This window comes from Pangasianodon hypophthalmus, chromosome 17 (genome assembly GCF_027358585.1).
Source record: "Pangasianodon hypophthalmus isolate fPanHyp1 chromosome 17, fPanHyp1.pri, whole genome shotgun sequence".
Taxonomy (NCBI): Eukaryota; Metazoa; Chordata; class Actinopteri; order Siluriformes; family Pangasiidae; genus Pangasianodon; species Pangasianodon hypophthalmus.
In genome coordinates this window covers 1576481-1587211 of record NC_069726.1, presented here as the reverse complement: position 1 = coordinate 1587211, position 10731 = coordinate 1576481, and the positions used below count along the sequence as shown (strand labels likewise).

The 10731-nt window shown below is 34.9% G+C and overlaps 2 protein-coding genes across 2 annotated transcripts; both read right to left on the bottom strand.

Annotated features, from left to right (window-relative positions):
• Nucleotides 1-912: 912 nt before the first annotated feature.
• On the bottom strand, nt 913-2436 carry cbln17 (cerebellin 17). Its single transcript, XM_053241532.1, has 4 exons — nt 2159-2436; nt 1796-1859; nt 1364-1492; nt 913-1260 (listed from the first exon to the last, which is right to left on the bottom strand). Exons 1-4 carry the CDS (start codon nt 2369-2371, stop codon nt 953-955), a joined length of 714 nt encoding a protein of 237 aa, XP_053097507.1. The 5' UTR covers nt 2372-2436; the 3' UTR covers nt 913-952.
• Nucleotides 2437-7013: 4577 nt separating this feature from the next.
• Nucleotides 7014-8345, bottom strand: LOC113524200 (complement C1q tumor necrosis factor-related protein 3). Its single transcript, XM_026910354.3, has 3 exons — nt 8187-8345; nt 7579-7707; nt 7014-7482 (listed from the first exon to the last, which is right to left on the bottom strand). The coding sequence occupies exons 1-3, from the start codon at nt 8320-8322 to the stop codon at nt 7205-7207; spliced, it is 543 nt and encodes a 180-aa protein (XP_026766155.2). The 5' UTR covers nt 8323-8345; the 3' UTR covers nt 7014-7204.
• Nucleotides 8346-10731: the final 2386 nt, after the last annotated feature.

Genomic DNA, 10731 nt, shown 5'->3' with positions numbered 1-10731 from the left:
AAATGTTTTATTATTAAATGTTTTAATAATATATCAGCATGAGAAAAAAAAATCATCAAGAAAAAAAAAATCATTATTATTTTTTAAAATTTTAATTTAATTTAGTTTTTTAAATTAAATTAAATAAAAATTAAATAATACTAAAAACAGTTTAAAATAAATATCATTTTTAAAAGGATATATTACCTGCCTAATTTCCCTCAGAAATTGTGTCTTTGTGTGTGTGTATTCAGTTGTTCAGTTATTCAATAATTACTAAATTAGTATTATTCATAATGAGTATTATTGCATTTCATTTCAACATTTCTACTCACAGTTCAGTGAGAGGGTTTCTGGGGGCCCGTTTTTATCACTGTTATTTACTTGATATTTGATTGATGTTTATAACTACATAAAGACTTTACAGAATTATGCAACTGCAGCATTTTGAGATTTGACAGACAGAGCAAAAGAAGACACTCAGGAAATAAGTAATACAAATGTAAGATAAAAACATAAATATCAGTTCAGTGCAGTTGTTTAAATTCTGGTACTCTGGATTTTTTAAACTTAAAAATAATATTAATGGAAAATAAATTAATTAATTAAATGAAGCCATGGAACATCTGTGTTACATATAACTGTGTTTTCATTTTTTCTCTTCAGTGTTTCAAAATGTATAAATAAATGCAGGTTTCCAGGAACAATTCTGTATTACAGTAGAATGGTGTATTATGGTTCCATAGTGGCCTCTAGCGGCGGAACTTTGTAACGTCATCTTGGATAAATTATTTTAAATGATTTAAAAATAAGGAGTTACATCAATTATTATAATTATAATATCAATTATTATTAGCATTTATGCATGGCAGTAGGTGATCACTCTAATATTGGCACTCTTAAGTAAAACAACAGCTCCATATATGACAGACATCATTTTATTTTCTCATTTATTATATATATTTTCTTCCTGTTAGTGATCATCAGTAAGGCCACTGTTTTCCAGAGGGAGAAACAAAAAGCCATCAAAAGTGTTATAGATGTTTCCATCATCATAAAGCTGATAGTTCGCCTGGAGCTTTAAATAAACTTCATCACCCTGCTCCAGTAACAAAGTGATAGATCTCGTCACAGACTCGTGCTGCATAGTAACATGGTCATGTGCTTGAAAATACAGGTGTTGATTCTTAAAAAATTTTGCCCCAAAAAAGTATGAGTTGCGAATCCCAAACACAGTAAATGTGAAGTGGTAGATGCCTCTCACTGGTGCTTTGAAAACACCTGCAAATAAAAAGGACAAATTTGTTACAGATCTCCAGAGCATCTTAACATTTAAGATATGTAAACATGAAAGTATCATTTCTGTATGTTCATGAGGAAGTACCAGTGTTTGGACTGTAGGCATTTCCAATATTTGTAAACACATTACTGAAGGCCATGATGACATCTGTGTTAAAGGGTCCGTAGCTCCCTTGATAACCTGACCCAGCTGCGAATGCCACTGCTGGCCTGCCTGTAATCATAAAGTCGCCATGAACAAATGAACAAATGAACAAAACCACCGAGACCTGCTCCGATAAATAATTACAGTACAGAGGTGGAAAACTACATCACACTTCCCCAAAAGCACAATGATTTGACTATTCATGCACATCCATGAAAATATCACAATTTTTAAAAAATATATATAGAAAAAAGAAAGAAAGAAAAGAAAAGGAAAAAGAAGCTTTATACATGCAAAAAACAATTGTACACTAAAAGTAATAATGTAATGTGTCTGATCTTTGGGTTTTATTTTATGTGTAGTGTAGCTTACTTGCAAGTCCTTCTTTTATTTTTTCCACAGCATACTCAGTCGATGCCAGTCTCTGTTTTAAAGCTGGAATTATACACACACATATAGATAGATAGATTTTTTAATAATCATAAAAAAGGGAAATATTTTGGTAAAATATGTCACTTTTAAATGCACCAGAGTGTATTCAACTAATGACAATTATATTATCAATAATATAATTGTTATAAGTTTTATTCATAAAATTTTTTAATAAAAATACATCTGTTATAAATATAGACACACTACAGACCCATTATCATAAGCCAGCATGGTGATTTTTAAATATATAAATGCCATAAAGCATTCTCCCACTTTTTCAGCAGCACTTTTTGGTTATTTATTGTTGTTCTCCATCTTGAGTTGCTCTGTCTGGAGTTGCGTCTGCATTTTTAGTTCCACCATTGCGTCTCTCAGCTCTTTCAACTCCTTGTACACATCCTCTTGGCAGTATTTCTCATTTTCAGTCACTGTTTTCAGTTGAACTTCATCCTGATCATCATGAAGAGCTGCAGCCCGAATCACAAGCACAGCCAACACTACGATGGTGACTTTCATTGTTGAGGAGTTACTGAAACATTGTTTAATCCCAACTTCAACATCTTATTAACACATTAGCTTTTATATGCTTTGCAGTTGCTTTATCTCTTTCTTTAGTGGAAAGTCCTTGGGACAGGGTTACCGTACAAGGGAGACTAGCCCCCTGTTCTATTTTACCCAATGATCTAGGTTAAGGTCACACCCAACCCTTTATCACACTACATGCATTGGTTCCAATCTACAGAGCCAAAAAAAAAAAAAAGTAAATTTCACATCCTATTAAAAATGTGATGAGTGGAACAGCTGAAGTCCCAGTGCACACATTTGGATTACATCAATGCAATTCAATCACTATTAATCAACGTGAATGTCATTTGCACTCAGCATACAGGTGTTAGGAAAGTTTGCATTTGGCAGAGCAAACCCACTAAAACGATGGATCATTCACAGTACATAATAAAACAGAATAAAACAATGTGCAAATAAACAAAAGCAAGCTTAAATATAAAAATGAATATTGCCAGTTGTCTTCTTCATCAAATCTAGCTTAACATAAACACCATAAAAAACACATCCATACAGAAAGTGCAAATCAATACAAACTTATTTGAGGCAAAAAGAGAAGCCAGCTGTAGATCAGATATAAAATTAACCTGCAGAGACTCTAGTCCAGAAAGTCACTAGGTTGAGACCAGGAAATGTTACTACACAAATAAACAAATGTAACACCACATATACCTAAGGCTGGGAGTTATATGCAGTCTACCACATAGATTACTCTCTATATACATCTACCACATAGATTACTCTACAGTGCCATCCACTAATATTGGCACCCTTGGTAAACATGAGCGAAGAAGGCTGTGAAATATTCTTTATTGTTTAACCTTTTCATCTTTTGTTAAAAAAATTCACAAAATACTCTGCTCTCATGGATATCAAACAATTGCAAACACAACACAGGTTTATAAAAAAAAAAAAACTTTGTTAAATATATGTGTAGCACAATTATCGGCACCCTTTTAGTCAATACTTTGCGCTACCTTCCTTTGCCAAGATAACCGCTCTGAGTCTTCTCCTATAATGCCTGATGAGATTGGAGAGTACATGGCATGGGATCTGAGACCATTCCTCCACACAGAATCTCTCCAGATCCTTCAAATTTCGAGATCCGCGCTGGTGGACTCTTTTGTGTTGATTTTGATGTATGTTTTGGGTCATTGTCCTGCTGGAAGATCCAACCACAGCCCATTTTAAGCTTTCTGGCAGAGGCAGTCAGGTGTTCATTTAATATCTGTTGATATCTGATAGAGTCCATGATGCCATGTACAAACAGAAGACTGCCTTCTCACTGTGAATATGATGTGATGCTGCATGGCAGCCTGGAGGAGCATGTAGGTCACATGAGTAAAAAGCTGAAGTGACTTTTGTAACACAAACATTATTTCAAGTCTAGAAAAGCCAATTGCACTTTTATCCTGTCTCACCTGATGTTCTCAAACACTGCGTCACCACAGCGCTGTCTGTCCCTTCCACTCATCATTGAGGTGGACATCTTCAAGGTGGGAATAATACAGGCTCTGCCCTCCATCACTTCACTGTCTACACCAACCACAAGGCCCCAGTGCCTCTTGTGTTCAGTTGTTTCTCTAAAGCTTGTTATCTGATGCCTCTTTCGGGTCTTGCCGCTACTGATCAGACCTCAGAGGATATGTTCATGACTGTGTTCTGTCAGTTTGGTTTCCCAGAAGACATCATTTCCAGCTGCACACATCAGTCCACAATACAATTCCTCAGGGCATTCACAGAAAGTTTGGGCATCAACATCAGCTTCATCTCCAGCGAATGTTTTCTTGCCTATGATTTTTTACAGTAGAATTTTTGTAGAAATTAGGATTGACGGTTCACGCAAACATTACAATAAACCTAGCTCAAAAGAAATGAGGCTGGTGTGAATTTACAAGGCTGCAGGTTAGAACACGGTTCTGCCTTAAACCCTGTTAAATTATAATAAAGTTCAGTGCGTATACTGTAATAAATACTGTAAATTTTACATGTAGTATACAGTGAGCCAGGGGTTAATTAGTTATATCGAACTTGTGTAACAAATAAACCCGATTCATTTTTTCATTTTATATGTGCTATCAGAGCATTCCGATATTCTGACGCCGATATTATTCGTATTATCAGAGTCAGATGTAGTACAATAAATGAGACAAAGTGCATTTTTTGTGTGTGAGTATGTGTTGTTGTTGTTGTTCATTAATTTATGCACATACGTGTACAGCCTGGTCATATTTATATCACATACAGATTGTTCTCAGGTTTGCAGGTTGTTTATTTTTCAAATAATGCATATAGGCCCAAGGTAACCTTGACCCACCTTTCAAGTGTGGCTAACAACTTGCAAAACAAACTAGACCCATGTTTTCTCTTTGTATATACGTACATTGGAAAAGCAGAAAGCCACTGAAAGTGTTGTATATGTGGCCATCATCAGAAACCTGATGGTTGGCTACAAGAATTAAATAAATCTCATTGCCCTGCTCCTGTAACAGAGTTACAGCTTCGCACACAGACTCATGCGTTCCACCAGACATGTCAAACAGTGCAAAAACTTCCTTCCCATTCTTAACACATATCACTCCGATCCAGTACGTGTCGCTAGTCCCAAAGGCATTTTGTCATTGGTGCTTTGAAAGTACCTACAGAAAAAAAAAGAAGCAATGTAGAAAGCATTGCTATACTGAACAGGCCAAACTGTAATATTTTTAGGCAAGTTCATGAGAAAGTACCAGAGTTTAGATTGTAGGCATTTCCGACATTTGTTAACATGTTACTGAAACTTATGGTGGCATCCATGTTGAAGGGCCTGTAGTTCCCTAGATATCCTAATACAACCAAGAACCCACTTTTGGCATGTCTGTGATCACAAACAAAATTAATAAGCAAGATAACACACAAATTTCCCCAATTTCATACAAATAACAGAAAGAAATAATTACAATAATTTATTACATTATAGAGTAAGAAAACTGCTTCACATTTCCCAATAAGGGAACATTTCTCTTTAACCCTAGATATAATTGCAACTTTTCAAATAAAATAAACACAACAATAGAACGTAAAATTGAATTATCGCTGAATTCTGGATCCTGAGAATTCTGGATTCTGATTGGCCAAAAGGTATTGATTATTTTTCTGTAACAGCAGCTAGGACAATAATGCATCTGTTTGTGTTAGCATTATTGTTTACATATGTATACTCACATCTTCAGCTGGTGAGGAAACATCTGTTTATAACTGCTATAACTATAAGTGATAACAGGAACTGACTTGTTTTCTGTGGATGCTTCAAAACTTTAACTATAAACCCTTTTGAAGTATATGTTGTTCTGATGACTTAAAGCTTATTACAGAATCATTATTACAAACCAGTGTAGTATATTTTATTATATAAATGTCACAAATCTGCCTTTTGTTTATTTACCATCATTATACATCTTCAGATGCTCCGACTGGTGTTTTTTTGTTCTGCAGCTGCTTTATCAACTCCATCATCTCATCTCTCAGCTCTCTCAGTTCCCTCCACACATCTGCCTGAACTTCACCCTGAACATCATGCTAACACTGCCACAGTGGTCTTCATTTTCAAAGATTTTCTGAAGCACAAGGCTAAAATCTTTCTTTTTAAAGGAGTTATAGGAGTTAAAGATTAATAGATTAGTTCACGCTCTTCTCCTAAAGCAGTTTCCAGCATGATTTGCTGTCACTATTTTAAACAAAATAATATGGAATGATCCACATAAATCATTGTCACCATTTCCAGAATTAATACGCAGTGAGATGTAGGTGTGGGAGGTGATACATTAGATACATTAGATGTAGGCATGGGAGGTGATACATTAGATACATTAGATGTAGGTGTGGGAGGTGATACATATATAATAAATGTACAAATAAATGTGCTTTTGTCATGTTTTTGACTATAAAGATTACATGAAAGTATTTCTATGTACTTTTCTTTATTACCCTACACTTTTGTATTGAGATCATGTCTCACTTCTAATGTAATTCACTCAAGCAGTTTGCTTTACAAGCATCCTTAGATCTTAGAATGTAGAAATATGTATAGATTGTCGTTCATGCCTAGTGCCTTATTTTTTTTATAGACAACACTGACATCTAGTGGTCAATCTTAGAATTTAGGATAGTTCATTTACAGTCTCCAAAGCAATTGGACACATTAGCATGAGGCAGAGTGAATGCAGGAAATGGACTTTAGCATGCAGTAGAACAAGGTTAGGTCATAACCCTTATTAACTTATAATAAAACTCACTGTGCATACTGTAAATATTACATTTATTGTCCATATAACACAGTACTGTGCAAATCTTAGAAAGTGACATTTTTCAGTGAAACACCCAATCACTACTTACTGAATCAGGTATCACTCTATGCACATGCTATGACTGCTTTCACTCTGGACACTCTCACATCAAATTTAGCTGACTGTTCATGTCTATTTTATTATACATTTATATTTACTCACTACTTTGGTGGAAATGGACTACTCCCCACTAGCGTGTCTGGTATCTTTGACAGAAAGCTATCACTCTGTGTGTGTGTTCATGCACAGACAGAATTCATGCACACGGACAGAAATCATGTATTTTATTCTTGTGTTAACCAATATTCTTTTCTCATTAGAATACAGCCCCAAAACCACAGTGAAGCAAAATACGAAAGTTACAAGTTGACAGGAACCCTGCAGGAAAATCAAGGTAAACAATGTGATATCAGTTATGCGACAAGGGTGGGTACTGGTGTTGTATTCTCTCTGTATATAGTTACATGGGGAAAAGGAGAAAGCCACTGAAAGTGTTGTATGTTTGGCCATCGTCATACATCTGAGTGTGGGCTCTAAGATTTAAATAAACCTCATCGCCCTGTTCCAGTAACAGATTGATGGCTCGGCTCATAGACATGTTGGATCCTTTAGGAGACTCTGACATTCCGAAAACACGCTGCCCATTCTTCATTAAATATACTTCAACTAAGGTTTGGGTGTTTCCAAAGACAGAAGCTGAGAAGTGATAGACACCTCTCACTGGTGCTTTGAAAATACCTGCAGATAAAAAGAAAACAGAGTTTTAGTGTTGTGTTTAGCATTGCATCAAGGACATCAAGTACTTTATTTTTTCTGGATGTTCCTAAGAAGTACCAGTGTGTGGACTGTACAAGTTTCCAACATTTGTTATCACTTTTTTGAAGACCAAGGTGACTGCCGTGTTGAAGGGTCCATAAGTTCCTTCATATCCTGATCCAACTGAGAAAGCCACCTTTGGTAAGCCTGTGATTACAAACCCAGTGATAAACCCATTAATAAGGAAAATATCACATCAAACCCATACAAATAATAACAAATAATAACATTACAACAGTTATAATATAAAGGTACAGGGACTTGGATGCTGTACATAAACAGATGTTTGTTTTGTTTTGTTTTAAAAAAAAAACTGTTAATTATCAAAGAAAAATGTATAGTTGTTGAAATGGTGAAGTCTTCTGTAATTAGATGTTTATTTAAGATTTCTGGAAAGACTTTCCAGTGTCATTACTTTGTAATTTGATAACAGAAACTTATTTCATAGATGTTCCCCAATATTAAATGTAACTATAAATGGAGAAAAAGCACAATATGTCATTCTTTAGTAAATAAAAAGCTGAAATTATAAAAATACAATTTCTGATAATGTATGCCTATTATTAGAAACTACTGTAACACATTTTCTAATATAAATATCATAAAGCTGCTTTTTGGGTATTTACCATCAGTGAGTTGGTCTGTCTGCTGTTTACTTTCAGAAACCTCTACAGCAGTTTTTGTAGGAGTTTCATCCTCTTGAACAGGTGCAGCCCAAGTCACACACACAAGCAGAGCCAAAACTGCAACGGTGCTCTTCATTGTCAAAATGTTTCTGAAACACAAAGCTGAATTCTTTCCTTTTATAGGAATTAGAGGAGTTAATCATTACAGCGTTGCTTCACTCTCTTCTGGTAAAGCACATCCCACCATGATTTGCTGTCATCATTGTATGCAGTGTGATGTGCGGGGTTAGATGAGAAAAAAGAAAGAACATCCTCCTTCAATTCTATGTTTTTATTTATCAGTGCCTAAATAACGATTGTGTGGAAACACCTATCCTCAGGTGACACCAAAAAACACACAGATTTCAATATGTAGTCATTTTTTCCGAAAAACTAAACCAACATTCAGAAACCAGGTGGGAAAAAATAAGTACACCCTGTAATTCAGTAACATATTGAACCACCCTTATCTACAATAACTTAAAGTAAACGTTTTCTGTAGGAGAAATTTTGGCCCACTCTTCTTTACAACATTGCTTTAGTTCATTGATGTTTGAGGGCATTTATTTATGCACATCTCTCTCCCACCAAGGTGTAAGAGCATTAGTGAGGTCAGGCACTGATGTAGGGTGAGGAGGCGAGGCTCTTATAGTTCCAGTGAAGGGAAATTGTAATGCTACAGCATACAAAGACATTCTATACAATTGTGTGCTTCCAACTTTGTGGTAACAGTTTGGGGAAAAACCACGTATGGGTGTGATGGTCAGGGGTGCACATACTTTTGGCCAGCATGTACTTGAACTGGATGCCAATGGCTTGGATGGGGATGCTGCCACCACCAACAAGTCTAGTCCTTCTTGGTACTAATCTGCTTGCCAAAAATACCCTTAAAATATATTTCAACCAGGAAGGAAGCTATTGAAGAAGAACTGTCTCAGAAATCTGACCTGCTGTGACCAAGAACCTGTTTGGATCAATTCCAAAATCTAATCAGACACAAAATTTAAGGTGAAACTTAGTTCCTATAGGTTTTAGAATATTTTAGTGTTTTTTGGATAGCACTGCAGTCATTAAACATTTGACCTCGCTTTACACAATGCCACTTTTGACCAGTTGGTCAAAGCGCATATGTGACCCTTCCTCTTTATTTGTGCTTGCTTTCTGTATTTAATTTACGTATACAAGAGCAAATATTTGAGCTTCTTATGTGGGAAAGGGGAAGGACAGGTTTGCATTTGTATGAGGAACAGAAGTTATTTTGGTTACAGTTTGTCTCTTTGCTTTCTCATGTGAGGTAGTGATGGGACTTGTTGAGTATAAATAAAAAAAAATAATAATTATGTTTGATTAATATTCATAATCATTGACCTTGTGTAAGTCAGCTTGACCTCAAGATTAGCTCAGAATTCTGGGTTTATCATTTATATATATATATATATATATATATATATATATATATATATATATATGTATTTTTTATATATATATATATATATATATATATATATATATATATATATATATATATATATATATATAAAGAACATAAAGAAAAGTTGAATTAAATTGAAACGGTCCACCAGGTGGGAGCAAAGTGTCAGTGTAAACGTGACTGATACACAAACATTACTGAACCTACATTTTAATTATCCTTATTGTCCAACACATCCAGAGACATGAGTATTAATTTCTGTGAAACTGCCATATGATTTGTTAGATGGACTCAGTATATCTAAAGAGAAATAATATTTACAACTCTCATGTAACAATGAGACAATGAACTAACAGTCAGCATCAAGAACCTCTCTCTCTCGCTCACTCTCTCTCTCTTCACTTATAAGTGGTTACATGCCCTTACAGAAAGTAAAGGCGAAGCAATTGTGTTACTTTCCAGACTCAGTATAGAGGAATTTATTACAAAAATCCATTAGAAGGATCCCCTTTAATTTCTCTCCATTTATTATATAAATACCCTGCACAATAATTATGATGCTCTATGGCCACATACTGTGTTATCATGAGTATTAATAATGCTTTCTAACAAGGTTTCTCTAACTTAAAATTTCTGACATCTTCAGGACAGAAGAGTTTATGCTTTGTGGTTTCTTGGTAAAATGGCAAGCTGCGTTTTTAGTTTGTTTGTTTGTTTGTTTGTTGTTTGTTTTGTCTTCACGAGAGAGAAAAAAGAGAGGCTGGTGAGAGAACAACCAGTGAGAACTGAATGTAACAGGGAACTGGAACCAACTTGTTTTGTGACGATTCCAGAACATTAAATGCAACTACAAATTGATATAAAGAAAAATGTGTCATTCTTTAATGAAAAAAAAATGTATAATTGAAAGTGCTGTTGTATAAGAGGAATAAAACCCTTCAGGATGTGCTGTTATAGGAAAAGAATCCACTACAGAGTGGTAACAGTAAACAGGCTTCATTACACCACCTGGTTGTTGATTATCTTTATTAATACAGTGATTTAATTCCATACTTAATACTGAAGTGTATTAAT